The sequence below is a fragment of the Mercurialis annua genome, linkage group LG3, assembly GCF_937616625.2.
Source record: "Mercurialis annua linkage group LG3, ddMerAnnu1.2, whole genome shotgun sequence".
Taxonomy (NCBI): domain Eukaryota; kingdom Viridiplantae; phylum Streptophyta; class Magnoliopsida; order Malpighiales; family Euphorbiaceae; genus Mercurialis; species Mercurialis annua.
This window is the reverse complement of record NC_065572.1, coordinates 58009015-58027747: the sequence shown is the minus strand read 5'-3', so window position 1 is coordinate 58027747 and position 18733 is coordinate 58009015. Positions and strand designations below refer to the sequence as shown.

Below are 18733 nucleotides of genomic sequence, written 5' to 3'. Positions count from 1 at the left end.
ATTATTTCTTAACAACAATATCTTTTCCATTATCATATTTTACTTAAAATAAGTACTGACAATTCTAATTTATTTTCACCTTTAATTCTTATTTAAATTTTAAAGAACAAAAAATAAAAAAAAATAAATTATAGAAAATTTACCAACCTAAAATGATTAATCATTTGTATTTTTATCATTATTATATAAACTAAATGGTAATTATTTTAAAAATGAAACTATTTAGATGTTTATGGAGATTTTTTGTCACAAGATGATTGGCAAAAAAATATTTGATACTTATATTATTTATTAATCTTGATTTCAGGCTTTAGCTTTTATTTTTATTTATATTTAAATAAAAAATATTCTTATAATAAAAAATAATATATTACATGCATTATTAATGTAAATGCACTTCATTTTTATTTTTTTAACACTTTTATAATATGAACAATTGTTTTCTAGTTTTTATTTTGTCAAAACTAAGTCAATTAAATAAATTTATAAATTTAAAATATTATTTATTTAATTGTTTTATTAAGATAGATATACATATCACTCATTTAATAATCAAATTCATTAATATAAAATTAAGATAACATAGAACAATTATAGCTAAAAATATGCCAAAATTTATAATATACAACTAACTAAATTATTAAATTTATTTTTTTTAGTTGGAATATTTTAGGAATTTTGAGATAAAACTGTAATTGAATTAAACTACAATCTAAAAGTTAAATGCAACTAAATTAAATTATAGCGATTAAATTGATACTTTTTGATCCAAAATAAAACAATCTATTTTTCCTAAATGAAAAGATATTTAAATCCAGAATTTATAAATATACAACTAACTAAATTATTAAATTTATTACAAAAATTATATTTTTGATTGTTTTAGTTGAATATTCTAGAAATTTTGAAATAAAACTGTAACGGCATTAAACTATAATCTAAAAGTTAAATTTTTCTCAAAAAAAAAGTTAAATACAAATATGTTTATTAAACAGATACTTTTGAATCCAAATTGAAACCATCTATTTTTCCTAAATGAAAAGAATTATTTTTATCAAAATAAAAATGCAGGATTGTAATTTTAAAAGAAATAAAAGAACATGGTCTAAAATTAAAATTAAAATGCTAATACAATATGCCAAATATATATTTTTCCAAATTTCAACTTTAGCATATGCGGATAGATTGAGTGCATTAATTTAAATTTTAAACAAAGGAAAAAGAAGAAGGCATATTTAATTAATTGTTCATAGCTTTGGAAAAAAAACAAATACCGACATATTAAATTTTCCTTGTTTTGAGTCATTTATTCAACAAACTAAATTTAATGTCACGCATAGTTTGGTAGAAGCTTTTCCTCGGTCTTTTCTTCACCTCAACCTCTGGCTAACGATTGTGAACATCACTAAACAATTATACATTTTTTTAAAAAGTAAATTAACTTTCATTAAAAATAAAATTTCAAATTAATTTGTAATGATTCCTTATGATACCAAAAAATTTAAAATATAAAATGCCTATTCCAACTATCATTAGAGAATGCTAAAAAAACTGAAATAAAAGAGAGAAGTTTGGTACAGTTACCTGATTGAGTTCCCTATCAACCTTGTAGTGAGAAGCCATATTCTAATTCAGATTTATAGGATTTGTAAGTTTGGAGTTGAATGATATTGATAAGTAGACCATCTATTTATACCTGATTTTTTTACTGTAGTAAATTTTTATTTTCTCTTAAATTTATTGTGTGCTTAGTAAGGGCCTCACAATTACAACTTACAAGCCTCTTATTTATGACTACTGTATTTTTAAGAGATTTTTAGACAAATACCCTTGAAACACCTAAATATTCTCAAGATCACCTGCTGACTAAAATCTATTGAAATTTACGACTTGACCAAAATTTCTTGCAAAATTACGATTCCAGATGTTACTAAAGAAAGCATTCGGCCGCGACGAAAATGGGTTTTAGGGTTGGAACTCGTAACTCAATCCTCTGAACAAGAAAAAGAAGAAACCATACCACAAAATTCAACACTAGCGCATCTGAATCATAACTGACATCGTGTGTTAATTCTTTTCTCTTCATTCCAAAACTAATGCATCTGAACCATTCTCTTCCACTTTTTTTACTTTTTCTTCTAATGGGTCAGGTAATTTAATGCCTAAAACTGAACTTATCATTAAAAGGTTTCGTAATTATTTTCATTTTGGGTTAAGATTTTAATTTTCCATTCTAATTTCTGTAATCTTCTATTTTTTTCTTTTTTCACTCGCCAGATCTTATAATGTATTGACAGTGAGAGTTAAGGAGAGAAGAAATAAATTTATGTACAAATGATAAATTGACAATTATAATGGAGAATTGGGTTATGGATTTTTTGTAAATTGTAGGAATATGAAAGATGCACAACAAGTGTTTGATATAATGTCTAAGAGAAACTTCGTTTAACTGTGTTATGCCCATAATGAAATTTTTTAATCTTATTCCAATTTGATGCATAATATTCTTTTGTAAATTCCTTTATAAACAAAAATACATGTAAGAACAAACACTCCGTTCAGTACTAAAATGGCTCTCAGTTTAGTTTTTTTGCTTTAGCTTTTGTATTTCTAAACGGCGGTGGATTTTTACAAGACAATCTTGTTCCGGCCATTATGACATTTGGTGACTCGGCGGTGGATATCAGAAATAATGACTATCTTGCAACTATTTACAAGGCTAATTATCCTCCTTAGCCACATGTTATAGATTTACTTAAACATTATAAACTATTACAAGTTTACCATATATAAACCGATAGATTATCATGAGTTTACTTTGATGGAATATATTTAATACCCATATTACAAACATGTATGAAATTAATTAAGTTTCTTTACTTTTAGATTACTAAAAAACAAGTTTAATATGATTTAGTTAAAAAACAAATTTACTAAATGTTTAGTAACTTTCGAGTGTTTTTGTTATTTAACATACATTTTTAATTTTAGCATATTTAACATAAATTTTGCAATTTTGCAATTACGGATCACGTTTACTAATGGTCTATTATCGATTTAATTATAAATTTAATTACTATTTTTTAATAACCTATTCATGTTATAATAAAACAATAAACATAATAAAATATTATAGGTTTACTAGTTTATTATCGATTTACTGTTAGTCTACCAAAAATAAGTTTATTAGTAGTGTACTTTCAAATTATTTTCAATTTATTAAGAAATAAATTTTCAATTTAATTGTTCATTGTATACTTGCAAGTCTTTGATGACACCCACTAACAGTTTATTATCAGTTAACTAATAGGTAGTTAACTATTGGTTTATTATCAATTTACTAACGGCATACTATCAGTTAACTAATAGGTAGTCAACTGTTGGTCTACTATCAATTTACTAGCGGTCTATCATCAGTTAACTTATAGGCAGTTATTGGTCTACTATCTATTTACTATATTTGTTTATCCTTTACGATTGCGACTTTGCTGGCTATTTTTTTTACAAGATGGAAATAATATTTTGGTAAAAATATTCAATTTTTACTATCAATTTATTAAAAGATAAATTTATTGATTTGCTATCAGTATTATAAATATATACAAAATTGTTTATCTTTTGGTTTACTAGACGAGTAGTTAACTTACGGTCTACAATCAGTTAACTAATAGGTAGTTAACTATTGGTCTACTATCAATTTACTAACGGTCTACTATCAATTAACTAATAGGTAGTTAACTATTGGTCTACTATTAATTTACTATATTTGTTTTTCCTTTACGATTGCGACTTTACTGCTATTTTTTTTAAAAGATGGAAATAATATTTTGAAAATTAACTATAAATTTATCGACAGTTTACTCACGGTTAACTAACGGTGTACTATCACAAAATTTATATTAATTTCTTAAAAGATGAAAATAATATTTCTATTGGTGAATGTTAGGAAACCTATTAGCAAACCTTTTTAAAAACTTTTGTTAGTTTAATAGTAAAATGTACAATAATAGTACAAATACATAATATATTACTTATTGGTGAAAATTAGTAACCTTTGGGTAATCTATTTATAAACCTTTAGTAAACCTCAAGTTATCTTTTTTATTTCAACTTATCCCGATTTAACCAAGATGAGCATGCATTGATAATTAAATTCCGGGACACGAAGCTTACTAATGACACATTAAAGAGTTACTAATGATATACCAATAGGTTACTTATACTTCATAATAAATTTTAAAATAGATTTACTATTATTTACTATATTAAAGAGTTACTGATTGTAAAATATGCTTTATACCCAAATTTGACCAATAAAACTTCTTGTTAATGATTGCTTATTTTTGTGTTATCGATTGGTAACTATTTAGTAACTATTTCGTAAGCCTTTGGTTACCATTTATGAAATCATTTTACTTTTTAAAATTTCTTAATTTTTGATAATAGTAATAATGATAATAATAATAATAATAATAGTCAAAGATCGGGTTACTATAAATATATAAAAAAGTTCATTGTTAATTTTACAATCAGTTTACTAATATTTAACTATCGGTTTACTAAAAATTTACTAATATTTAAATTGTTTTATTATCAGTGAATATTAGGAAATCTATTAGTAATTTTTTTTTGGAAATCTTGGGTATTTTAATAGTACACATAATTTTTGCTAAATTTATTGGTGTAGCATTAGTAAATCATTAGTTAACCACTAATAAAATCATTACAGATACACAAGTGAAAAAAAATTACATAAAAATCAAGATTATCATTAAAAAAATAATTATAAATTTACTGATGGTTAACTGAAGGTTTACTAACGGTATGACTAAAATTAAATTTATTGGTATACTATTAGTAAACCATTGGGAAATCAACAACAAAATCATTACAATCATAAATTACAAAATAAAATCACAAAACATAGCGAAATCATTAATTATATTGATAAAATTAAAATGAATTATTACTTAGTTTACTAAAATTATTGGTGTTACGTTAGTAATCAATTGGATACCCAACAACAAAACCATTATAAATACACTAGTGGAAAAAAATGTACATAAAAAATTAGGAGCATCATAAAAAAAAATTATAAATTTACCAACGGTTAACTCAAGATTTACCAACACTATTACTAAATATAAATTTATTGGTATATTATTAGTAAACCATTGGAAAACCAACAACAAAATCATAACAACCATAAATTACAAAATAAAATCACAAAACATAGCAAAATCATTAATCATATTGATAAAATCACCACCCTAAAGCCACCGAACAAATCACCAATACCAAAAACAAAAGAATTGAATCGGTGGAATCAAAAAGTTACTTGTAAAGAATAAGATACAATGCAATAGTTGAAGAATGAGTTGTTTGCCATGCTTCTCATCTCAAGCAAAGAAAACAAGAAAAGAAAATAACACTAGAAAATCAATGGCTCATTCGCGGCCTACGTCTCCTCCTCGTCAACGAGAAGCACACGCCCAAGTTTTCTTCGAATTGAAGACCGGAGCTAAGATGCCGTCGGTTGGTCTCGGTACCTGGCATTGCTATCATTCAGCTGAAGAAAATATAATCAGAATCAAAAATAAGAAAACAAACAAGGTCCAACATAAAAAAACCCACACTAATTAAATTGCAATACTGTCCCATTGACATCTCCAACTCATATATATAATAGAACACTGCTGGAAGAGCTATAAAAATATATAGCATTTTGACATTTCAAAATAAGGCCAAATAATCAATAATTTCTATAAATTGCTTTACTAATTCTGATTATACAAGACAAACACCATAGAATTACATCATATCACATGCCAAACAAATTGGTCAATTGATGCATAAATCACATCACCTGCATTAAAGTACTTTTAAATTCAAAGGCATCTCTTCTTTGGTATCTGTCAAACATATGCATTAAGTATGAAAATGTAGTTTAAGAAACAAGCACTTTATTTCCATTTGAATACACTTTAATTTATAATTTATGTTGTAAATATAATGAAGCATATACTGAGTAATATTAATACATTCACCTGTTTTACAAATTTTAGACACTTGAAAGATAAATATTTCAAATTGAAATCAAATCAACTGAGTAAAAGTTTACCTCATTGTATCCCAATAAAACAGTAGTGTGCCTAACTTCATCTTTAAAATCTTCAATTATATCCCTAACTCTTGCCATTAATTGACAGACTATCAACTAGTAAATGCTACAATTGATTTTCTACTGAACCTACTGGAAAAAACAAGTGTCTCTAAGATCATTATAATGCATCTTTATACAATATACTAATAATAGTAGTAATTGTCTACTGGTTGTAATTGACATTTGGTAATCTATTGAAACACTTTGAGTAACCTATTAGTAAACCTATAGCAATGTTAAAGGAATGTAAAATAAGTTTTATTGGTTAACTTTTAAAAATTTATTAGAAAATTTTAGGGATATTTATTGGTTATCTTTGGATTACTTAATAGTCGAGAGAGTAACCTATTAGTAAAAGTATTTGGTAACAATTTAGTAAACCTTTAGTAACCTATTAACAAACGTAAATCAATACTATCCCGATTTAAATTGTTTTATTATCAGTGAGTATTAGGGAACCTATTAGTACACCTTTCTGAAAACCTTAGGTATCTTAATACTACACATATTTTTATAATATGCTAATACAAAATTGGTGAATCTTGGGATATCTATTAGTTTCCATTGGATAACCTGTTAGTAAACACTTAAAAATTCTATTAACAAATAGTAAAAATATCCTTACACAGTTTGATTTACTATTTTACTTTTTATAAATTCAGTAGTTGTTTAATAAACTGTTAAAGAATTTGTAATAAACTATATGTATTTTTCTTTATAAAAAATTATTAGTAACTATATGGTAACCTGATAGTAAACTTTTAATAAACCTTTATATAATATACTAACAAGAGTAGTATCTCTCTATTTCAATTTGTTAAACCTCTCTGAGTTTCACCATTAGTAAATTAGTAGTAAAGTTGTTTTTAAGTACCTATATGAGACTAACAGTAAAATTAATTTTTTTAAAGATAAAAATAAATAAATTAAAACTAATTTTAGTAAAAGTATTTGCTAATAATTTTAGTAAACCTTTAGTAACCCTCTAATAACAATTTGATAGTGTTAAAAAAACGGTGCCTTTCAAGTCAATTTCATATACGCAACCAAAATACTATCTTAGAGGCCTGTGATATTAGAATTAGTATTCTGGTTTAAGGGCATTATGTAGTGTAATGATGGTAAATAACGGTGCACTATCAAGTCAATTTAGCCATAGAAATTTCGGATTTAATGGTGTAGGATCTTAATTACGTAGTGAGGTTCATTGATTTTGATTTGCTTTTGTAAATCTGTTTCTTGTACTTAATTGATATGTTCATTAAACCTTTATGTACATCATTCAAACTATTCACATTGGCATTTCGTCAAACACTTGGAGTATATTCTTTAACTGCTAATATAGTACCATTATAGCCATTCAATTTTCAAATAAACTACGAAGCTTAAATGAAATTAAGCACATAATATATCTTACATAGAATTTGGAACAATAACAAAATTTCAAACTGCATAAATAAACTTACAAATTATCGTCATTACAATTCACAAGCTCATGAATAAAATGAACATTAATCAGTAAATTTTCCATCACACAACAAAACAAACAAAAAAAGTTAGTTAATTTAAAATTCAAAAAAAATCAAAAATTAGATCCAAAAAGAGAGAAAACTCAAAAACCACCGTTAAAAACGACAAAGTCAACAACAGTAAATCGACGGCAATCGCATTTGGTATAATTTCTTCATGAAATATCAACAGCTAAATCCACTAATTGACCTCTTTTCTTCACTTCCACCTCTCCTCCTCGACGACATTCTTTGCGGATAAATAAAATGAGAACGCCGGTGCGATTGTTGCGGTTGTTGTTAATGGAACCATATATAAAAATTAAAGAAGGAAGAAGGAATGTGAAAATAGTTCAGATCTGAAAGATTTTTGCAACTAAACATATTGCGTCGTATGTGTGAGAATAAAATGGACTTTAGCAGTGCTAACCCTAATTTCCTCTATTTCATATGGTGATTTTGCAATGAAACAATTTAATCCGTACCCGAGAGATTAATTAGGCCTTTGGTGGTGCTGGGCCTAATTTCCTCTAGCTTTTAAAGGTAATCAATTTGGCCAAATTAAAAATAGAGGAAATTAGGCCCAGCACCACCAAAGGCCTAATTAATCTCTCGGGTACGGATTAAATTGTTTCATTGCAAAATCACCATATGAAATAGAGGAAATTAGGGTTAGCACTGCTAAAGTCCATTTTATTCTCACACATACGACGCAATATGTTTAGTTGCAAAAATCTTTCAGATCTGAACTATTTTCACATTCCTTCTTCCTTCTTTAATTTTTATATATGGTTCCATTAACAACAACCGCAACAATCGCACCGGCGTTCTCATTTTATTTATCCGCAAAGAATGTCGTCGAGGAGGAGAGGTGGAAGTGAAGAAAAGAGGTCAATTAGTGGATTTAGCTGTTGATATTTCATGAAGAAATTATACCAAATGCGATTGCCGTCGATTTACTGTTGTTGACTTTGTCGTTTTTAACGGTGGTTTTTGAGTTTTCTCTCTTTTTGGATCTAATTTTTGATTTTTTTTGAATTTTAAATTAACTAACTTTTTTTGTTTGTTTTGTTGTGTGATGGAAAATTTACTGATTAATGTTCATTTTATTCATGAGCTTGTGAATTGTAATGACGATAATTTGTAAGTTTATTTATGCAGTTTGAAATTTTGTTATTGTTCCAAATTCTATGTAAGATATATTATGTGCTTAATTTCATTTAAGCTTCGTAGTTTATTTGAAAATTGAATGGCTATAATGGTACTATATTAGCAGTTAAAGAATATACTCCAAGTGTTTGACGAAATGCCAATGTGAATAGTTTGAATGATGTACATAAAGGTTTAATGAACATATCAATTAAGTACAAGAAACAGATTTACAAAAGCAAATCAAAATCAATGAACCTCACTACGTAATTAAGATCCTACACCATTAAATCCGAAATTTCTATGGCTAAATTGACTTGATAGTGCACCGTTATTTACCATCATTACACTACATAATGCCCTTAAACCAGAATACTAATTCTAATATCACAGGCCTCTAAGATAGTATTTTGGTTGCGTATATGAAATTGACTTGAAAGGCACCGTTTTTTTAACACTATCAAATTGTTATTAGAGGGTTACTAAAGGTTTACTAAAATTATTAGCAAATACTTTTACTAAAATTAGTTTTAATTTATTTATTTTTATCTTTAAAAAAATTAATTTTACTGTTAGTCTCATATAGGTACTTAAAAACAACTTTACTACTAATTTACTAATGGTGAAACTCAGAGAGGTTTAACAAATTGAAATAGAGAGATACTACTCTTGTTAGTATATTATATAAAGGTTTATTAAAAGTTTACTATCAGGTTACCATATAGTTACTAATAATTTTTTATAAAGAAAAATACATATAGTTTATTACAAATTCTTTAACAGTTTATTAAACAACTACTGAATTTATAAAAAGTAAAATAGTAAATCAAACTGTGTAAGGATATTTTTACTATTTGTTAATAGAATTTTTAAGTGTTTACTAACAGGTTATCCAATGGAAACTAATAGATATCCCAAGATTCACCAATTTTGTATTAGCATATTATAAAAATATGTGTAGTATTAAGATACCTAAGGTTTTCAGAAAGGTGTACTAATAGGTTCCCTAATACTCACTGATAATAAAACAATTTAAATCGGGATAGTATTGATTTACGTTTGTTAATAGGTTACTAAAGGTTTACTAAATTGTTACCAAATACTTTTACTAATAGGTTACTCTCTCGACTATTAAGTAATCCAAAGATAACCAATAAATATCCCTAAAATTTTCTAATAAATTTTTAAAAGTTAACCAATAAAACTTATTTTACATTCCTTTAACATTGCTATAGGTTTACTAATAGGTTACTCAAAGTGTTTCAATAGATTACCAAATGTCAATTACAACCAGTAGACAATTACTACTATTATTAGTATATTGTATAAAGATGCATTATATTAGATTACCAAATATTTACCAATAACTTTTTATTAAAAAAAACTGCAAGTTCACTAACAGTTTACTAAACAACTACTAAATTTATAAAAACTAAAATAGTAAATCAAATTGTGTAAGGATATTTTTACTATTTGTTTATAGAATTTTAAGTGTTCCCCAACATGTTATCCAATGAAAACTAATAGATATCCCAAGATTCACCAATTTTAAATCAATATACTATAAAAATATGTGTACTATTAAGATACCCAAGATTTCCAAAAATAGTTTAATACTAGGTTTCCTAATATTCACCATAAGTTTAATATTTTATAATTTTAAAAAATAAACAATAGTAAATTGTTTTTTAAGTAAACTGATAGTAAACCGTTGGTAAATTTATATTTAGTAAACCGATATAAACCATAAGTTTAATAATTTATATTTTTTTTAAAATAAACAATAGTAAATTGTGTTTAGGTAAACTGATAGTCAACCGTTGGTAAACCTATATTTAGTAAACCGCTATAAACCATAAGTTTAATATTTTATAATTTTAAAAAATAAATAATAGTAAATTGTTTTTTAAGTAAACTGATGGTCAACCGTTCGTAAAATTATATTTAGTAAACCGATATAAACCAAAAGTTTAATATTTATAATTTTTTAAAAAATAAATAATAGTAAATTATTATTAAGTGAACTGATAGTCAACCGTTGGTAAACTTATATTTAGTAAACCGATATGAACCATAAGTTTAATATTTTATAATTTTAAAAAATAAACAATAGTAAATTGCTCACCCTTAATTTGATTGAATTTATAAATTATTAGAAAAAATGATCATTTTATATATGCAAGCTATACGGAGTTTGCATAGGAAAAGAGTTTTATTTATGCAAGCTATGTAAAGGGGACGTTACTGTAAAATGGTCGCCTTATATGATCCTATTGTTATTAACCCTTGCTTGTGTCCTACTTGTGATGGTCACAGGTTAGTTTACTTTCATTTGGGTTTTGCTGGAAATAAATTATGTACTACTTTGATTGAACAATTTTTATATTTTCTCATATTTTCTCATCTGCTAAACTACACTTTAATGCTCGAGCATAAATTTATTTCCCTTAAGCCAATGCCATAATATTAGCAAAAATATATTCATTAAGCATGTGTTTCAATTGAGAAAACAACTTAAGTGCTAAGAAAGGTTATCTAATATGATCATAACTAGAAATCATAGCTGACCAAAAAAACAAAGTTCTTTTCAGACATTTCATCAAACACAAGACGAGCATGTATTATGTTTTCACAGTTTGTATAAAAGTTAATGGCATGGTTAGATACAATAGTGTCAGATATCAAGCCAGTTTTGAAAGCAACGGCATGAAGAGAAAATGAAACAATAGTGTCAGATATTAAGTACTCAATAGCTTCTCTGATCACAATCAACAAATTCCGATCGACGAAAATGAAACAATTTCATACCATCTTTCTATGTATCTCTCCATCTCTTTCTTGCATGTCATTGTCGGATTAGGGTTAATGATTTTGAAAGAAATTGTGGGTTTAATTGCAGATTTGGAGGTTGTGGCTATATCAACTCCTGCAGTTCTTCGAAATCATCCAATCGAAGTCGTATTATGTCAGAAATCAATCAAGTCGTACATTTCAAAATTGAAACTTTATTTTTGTAACATATCTTAATTAAGTCGTAAATTTCAAAAGATTTTAATCAAGAGGTGCTCTTCAGAATATTTATGTGTTTTGGGGGTATTTGTCTAAAAAACTCTAAAAGCTATTAGTATATTACTTCAACGGCATTAAAGAAAAGTACCCAATTTTTTTTGATAAATCTTATATGCTTACTAAATGTTAACAAAATTTAAATCAAACTAAAATCTTTAAATTGCCATAAATTTTGCTGAATCTTATGGGCTTACCTGAAATTTAACAAAATTTGAACTAAATAAAAATCTTTAAATTACCATAAATTTTGTCAAATATAACGAGATTGTTCGACAAATCAAACAAAAATTACCTTAATAAAATTTGTGCTTTTTAAAAATTTCATATATATATATTTTCTTTCTATATTTTTTTCTTAAAATCTCATGTTTTTTCTCCAACTCTAATATCTTTTTCAAACAATTATTTTTAATTTTTAATTGTTTCTTCTCATTAATTATTAATTTAGTTGATTAAAAATTATCCACTGAAAAAATATAAATCTTAAAAAAACACTGCCTATGGCCTCATTTTACCTAAGGCCGGTAGCAGAATTAAAAAAAATTCACATGTCAATTGGATATCTACATCCCATTGAATAAGATCAAAAACTCTTTATTTTTTTTTTATTTTGATACAAGAGAGTAGGCAAAGCCTAGAAACGATTACATACGGATAACACGATTATAAGAAACTCCTTGAAGATCATGGTCAAGCCAGTAAAGAAGGTTAGCAGGAGGTCTATCATGGTAAACAACACAGAAGTCTTCCGAAGCATTCAACAAGGCCAAATGATCAGCAGCGAAATTGGATTCACTGTAAATATGAGAGACATGGACATCCCAATCCCTATTTTTAAGAGCAAAAATAGCAGCAACAATATTAAAATTGCTACCTGGCGACGAAATCTTGTTCATCGCATCTGCAACGTTCTTATTATCCACTTCAACAAGGACTCTTCTGAAACCCCTGTGCCAAGCTAACAGCAGGCCATGATAAACACCTCTGAGTTCAGCTTCAAAAACTGATCCCTTGCCCAACGACATACAGAAGCTTCCCATCCAGTGACCTTCGGCATCTCTAATCAGCCCCCCAGCTTTAGCAACTTCAGAACTAGTAGAAAAAGCCCCATCTGTGTTAAGCTTAACCCAATTTGAAGGTGGGCAACTCCAATAAATTAGAGAGTTCTGATTACACCCAAGGGGATTGTTCAGTAACTTCGTTTGCTCCTTAGCCTTATCAATACTTCTGATTTGGTTAAGGATGCCAATATGCAGCTGAGCAACTGAAGAATTTTCAGCTTGAAAAACATGCTTGTTGCGCCAATTCCAGATAGACCAAACAACAATACCAAAGAAGGTATTCCATGTCTCCATATCTCAAAACATAGTAGGGTCAGTTAAGTTCAACATCAACCAAGAGTTAAGAGGCAGAGAGAAGAAAAGGCTCTGCTTTTGAACACTCACAACTTTGCACCAGAATTGCTTCACAAAAAAAAAATCTCGGAGGGCATGTAAACTGTCTTCATTTGTATCCTTACACCTACCACAAACACCGTCCGAAGCTAAATGTCTCCTAGCCCTTTCCATGTTCGTTAGAATTTTGTTATGAGCCAAAAGCCAGAGAAAAAACTTAATTCTTTCTGGACCATACCAAGACCACACAGTCTTCCAATCTTTATCATCAGTACTCCAATCGTGCTGAGCAATGGCTTTATAGGCTGAGCTAGTAGAGAACTTGCCATTCCGAGAAAAACTCCAGAACATGAAATCTTCACCATGGCTAGGATAAGGAGGGACAAAAAGAATGATCTTAGCTAAAACAGCATCTGGGAGAAGATGGGCAAAGGCGCTCCAATTCCATTGACAATCTAACCCAACATACTTGCTAGCAAGGGCATCAATCTCATTCAAAGGAATAGGTTGGGTTACCAAATTGCACAAAATACAATTATCTTCAAGCCAAGTATCAAGCCAAGAACAGATCGAGTTACCATTGCAGAGGGCCCACCGAATACCTTCTTGAACTTTTGACCACAGACTCCCTAAAGCACGCCATAAGTGAGAGGGGTTGCTACGATGCGGTAAACTTTCCATTCTACCATCAGGCACTTTATACTTAGCTTTAAGGACTTTAACCCAAAGAGAATCCTTGTTAATCATCAAATTCCAGTCTAGTTTCATCAAAAGCGCTTGATTAAAAAGATTCATGCATCTATACCCAAGACCACCATTAGCTTTCGACTGCCTAACATCACACCATTTAACCAAGCTGACTTTGATGGAGTTGCTGGATGACCCCCAAAGAAAGCTTCTGCAGGCTTTTTCCACATCCCTACAAAAACTCTTTATTTGGTATTGGTTGTTGAAACAGTATGTGAAAGAACAAATTTAATGGACGATATTGCTGGTTGAATCGGGCTTGGTCGTTTTTTTTTTCAAGACGTTTCACGGATCTGCTTTCGGGTGTAAATAGACTAATAACCACGTCGTCCTTAGAATTAAACAATCAAACTCCGAAAAGCATTGCACTGTACTAATTAGTCTATTACACTATCACGACCCAAACTCAAGAATCGCGACTGGCGCTAGGGAATAGGAGTGATAGCTCCAAAACCCGTAGCAAGTCTAGGGCCACTCTAACTTTTTTGCGGAAACATGTACAATACAATCATGCAAACATATAATAATGAAGACTCGTTTGCAAACACGATACGATACCATATACATAATCACATCATCGATGCCATATCTGTCACTATATTAATGGGCATTCAACTTCCGTAACTATCATACGTACTAGCCCAACTATCGATGTATACATACAAGCTGTTAACATAATATATCATCAAAAAGATCATAAGATACATCGTACCCTAACAAAAGATATATACAAAATAACAAGTACAAACATATGCATGACATGTAAAACCTTGTTATACTAGGCTACAACTGGTCACCAAATACTACTACAACTCTAAGTGAAGTCGTACTCTGTAAAAGTCAAAAGATCTTCCGGCACAAAAAGGGAAATGTATGTCTAATCCAACTATTAACACCTGAAAGGGGTAAACATCAACAGGGTCAGACTATGCTGAATGAGATTACACATTACTAATGATATTATACAAAAAAAAACATTGCATTCAAAACAAAACATATATATGAACATATAATATATTGCAAGTTTATCCGATCAAAACCCTAATCCCGTAAACAACCCCAACAAGGTAAACTTCTATCTGTAGGAGCGATTTCAAATCTTCAAATTCCTAATGGTACGGTCCTAGATAATTCCACCGAGTTAACCAATACCATGTGGTACAGTCCCGAAATAATTCGACCAAGTTACTGCTACCACTACTCAAATCCAAACGATCGATCAAGCTAGTTTTACCGAGTTAACTCTAGATATCGGTTCCGAGATAATTCCACCGAGTTAACCTCGTATTTAATCAAACGAGACGAGTAATCTACAAAGTTATCGAGACTATTCTATGACGTACCAGACACTAGTGATCACACAGCCTATTGACGCCCATTAAGTAGCTCGTTCCCCCAAATCATATACTAGTTTTCAATATCTAGATACTCGATAATACAATATAAAAATTCATATATAACGATAAAATAATATAATATACGATGCAGTTTAATACTCATGCTTATAATATCACAAAATAGCTATTGCATAATAATACACAAAAGTAATGGATAACTTACTATGACCGCTATCCACTCAAATGATAATTCAAACACGTCGATCGATGCTTTCACGGATGTTCTAACTAGTCGATCTCAAAGCTTGACGATACCTTTGTTACAATACAATAACAGAAATGTGTTTAAATCATAAACGCCAAACTTATATCAAAACCCAAGGTCCAGGGATAACCCGATATCAATACTTTCTTTTGTTTATTTGATCAACTTGTTGTTTTACTTAACAAATCAATCTCATGTACTTATACCCTTAATGGTCCATTCGATTATAACATTCTTATCTTTCATATCGATTCAATAATCTTTTATTAATCTTATCGATTCTCTTTATACTCAATCGGAAGGTCCGTGATAGTATCTTTATAGTCCGATTGGTTTAAAACCGAGTACACGAGTCAAGGGAGGGAGGAAATGCCCCAAATGGCATTACTGCCTACTGTGCGATCGTGCAATCGGCACTGTGCGTTTGCACAGCTTAGTGTGCGTTCACAGACCATGCTGTGCGATCGCACAACCTCGGGATTTGCATCCCGAGCTGCTTCTGTCATGCCAAAACGCTCAAAACTCAATCTAAAATCAGTATCCAAATCAATACCATCATAAAACGTCAAAATAACATCAAGACGACGTGATTATAACGTTTTCGATCCAACCGTATACATGAAACCTAAAACAGCCTCAAAACCCTTAAAACTCAATCTGAATTCAGCAATATTACATGATTTAATGATCTCAGATGATAGGGGACTAAAATCTTTGAAAGAACGGTATAAGGATCACTCAATTCAGATGAGAAACAAAGAAACCCTAATCGATCGAAGTTAAGCGGTGATGAACTGAGATGAGGAATAGCTTCTGGATTGTTTTTCTTTTGATTTCATTCCATATCAGCCTTCTTATATACTTTTGCTAACTTGCTCTTTTGGTTCCTCATCTTATTCTTTTAAACAATCAAACCTTTTATCTTTTCTTTTAACCAAACGATCAATAAACCGGTTTAACTCGATTACTTACGTATTATTTATAACCAAATAAATAATACGACCTTACGATACAATAATTCTCATCGATAATCTTTTATCTCTCGATTATTATTAATAATAATTAATAATACGGGACTTTAATTTTTTTTAGAAGAAAAGAGGAGCTTTATTAACTTGAAAAGGAAGTTACAAGATCACTAATAGGATAAGGAGCATATTCGTCATAACTACAATTTTTACCGAGAAACATACCCCATTTGGTCAAAGAATGAGCCACATGGTTTATCGATCTATGAATGTATTTGAAACTAACTTCTAAACCGGTAGATGCGACAAGACAGTCTTCGACGATGAGCTGCACTTGATCAGAAGCTTTACCAGGTTCATTAAGTCTGTTGATAACCGATAGGGCATCAGCCTAAACCATCACCTTGCTGACACCCAAGTTACTAACCATATTAATACCAAATCTGATGGAAGCAGCTTCTGCACTCTCTGCATGAACAATCCCATGCAACACTGATATCCCACAACGAACCACCCTGCCCATCGAATCTCTACAAATAGCACTAGCAACTGATAATTTACGCTCCACCAAAACAGCTGCATCAATGTTAACCTTCAACATCAGAGAAGGGGGAGGCGACCAAACAGCAGCAGGAACTCACCTTCTACTCAGCTGGTTGTTGGCAAATAATCGCAAGTGTACGATATCGCTCAAGTAATATAACTTGGAAGACCAAGTATCGATCCCACAGAGACAATGGACTTAATCACTAATTTCAAATATTCTTTAATCGGCTAGCTAGAAAAATCAATAGGATTTGTAATTTAATTAAACTAATATAAACTGAAAACAAATAATAAAATATGATTTAAAACAATAAGATTAAAAAGCTCAAGGATTGATAGTCCCAAATAAATAAAATTATGGAATAGGATTTCTTAGTGATTTTATCGTGAATCGAGCTATTCTAAAGCACCGAATCCCGCCCTCTCAAGCCTCAAAGATCCGAATAAAATCACAACCTAATTAACTAACCAATTATTAACTCGCTCTCACGATATTAAAACTGAATTAAATAATCAAATTATAATTATGAAGCAAACTCAATGACTACCTAAATTCCAACCCGCTCTCACGGCGTTTTTCTCTAAGTTCTTAATTATCTATGTCTATTTAATTAACAATCTCTCAATTAGTTAATTAAACACAAAATCATGAACTAAGTAGCTAATTTAATCCAAGCAATAAGATTAATAATTAAGACACGAATTAACACGAATCCATCCAATCCAAGTAATTACCAATTTATAAGTTCATATCAACCCTTGAACAAGGGTTTTGGTTACTCATAATAAAACTGAAACAAAACAAGAAGGATGATGAAGAAGAAAGCATAATTAAACAATAAATACCGGAGTTGTCAATTTCGGAAAGAATCGTCTTGATTAAACTTGAAATCTTCAACAATCGTCTTGCAGAAACTAATTATAAACTACTTATAAACTGCTGGAAAAAACTAAACTAAAAGCTAATCTAAGAGAAAATAATTAAAACTAATGTATTGTAAATTATTCTACATTATTCTACATCTTAAATTGAGTCTAGTACAAGGTCTTTATATAGTAGGAGAAGTTCCGGAGTCTTCTAATTCATATTACAAATCAATTTGTAATAGGAATTGTAATTGTAATTTGAGGAGGAATTTCAGTCTAACTCAAAATCTGCTGCACGCCAAATTCTCTTCTTTCCCGTTCGGGAAACCATAGTTCCGTTCGTGACATGCCCAATTTTCTTCTTTCCCGAACGGGAAACCTCTTTCACGTTCGAAAAAACTGTAGACCGAAAGCTTTAATATCTGATTCCTTCTTGAGTCCCGAACGGGACAAGGCTTTTTCGTTCGGGACTCATGCTCACTCTGCATGTTTTCCGTTCGTGAAACTTCTTTTTCGAACGGGAACAACCCCTTTTTTCCTCAATCTCGTTCGTGAACTTCAATTCCTTCGTCCGCAAGCTACGCTTTTTTACTCGTACACGCAATCCACCATAATTTTGCCCCAAATAGTCGGTTTTCACCTAATTTCCACTGAAACACTAACAAACACTATTAAACGTAAAAATGCCAAATAATGTATAAAAACAATACTACACATGAT

At 29.5% G+C, this 18733-nt stretch overlaps 1 protein-coding gene and 1 long non-coding RNA gene across 3 annotated transcripts in view; both read right to left on the bottom strand.

The window, feature by feature from the left end:
- Window positions 1-1686, bottom strand: part of LOC126673966 (probable 3-hydroxyisobutyryl-CoA hydrolase 3) — a 61653-nt gene extending 59967 nt beyond the window's left edge. Inside the window, exon 1 of one of the 2 annotated variants that reach the window (XM_050368303.2) lies at window positions 1585-1686. In XM_050368303.2, coding sequence (XP_050224260.1) covers window positions 1585-1623 — 39 coding nt within the window. In that variant the 5' untranslated portion in view covers window positions 1624-1686. The remainder of the gene's footprint in view (window positions 1-1584) is intronic. The other variant, XM_050368304.2, reaches the window with a different exon arrangement.
- Window positions 1687-5174: 3488 nt separating this feature from the next.
- On the bottom strand, window positions 5175-6280 carry LOC126673967 (uncharacterized). Its single transcript, XR_007639419.2, has 2 exons — window positions 6122-6280; window positions 5175-5569 (listed from the first exon to the last, which is right to left on the bottom strand). It is a non-coding gene; the product is annotated as an uncharacterized LOC126673967 (long non-coding RNA).
- Between the last annotated feature and the right edge of the window lie 12453 nt (window positions 6281-18733).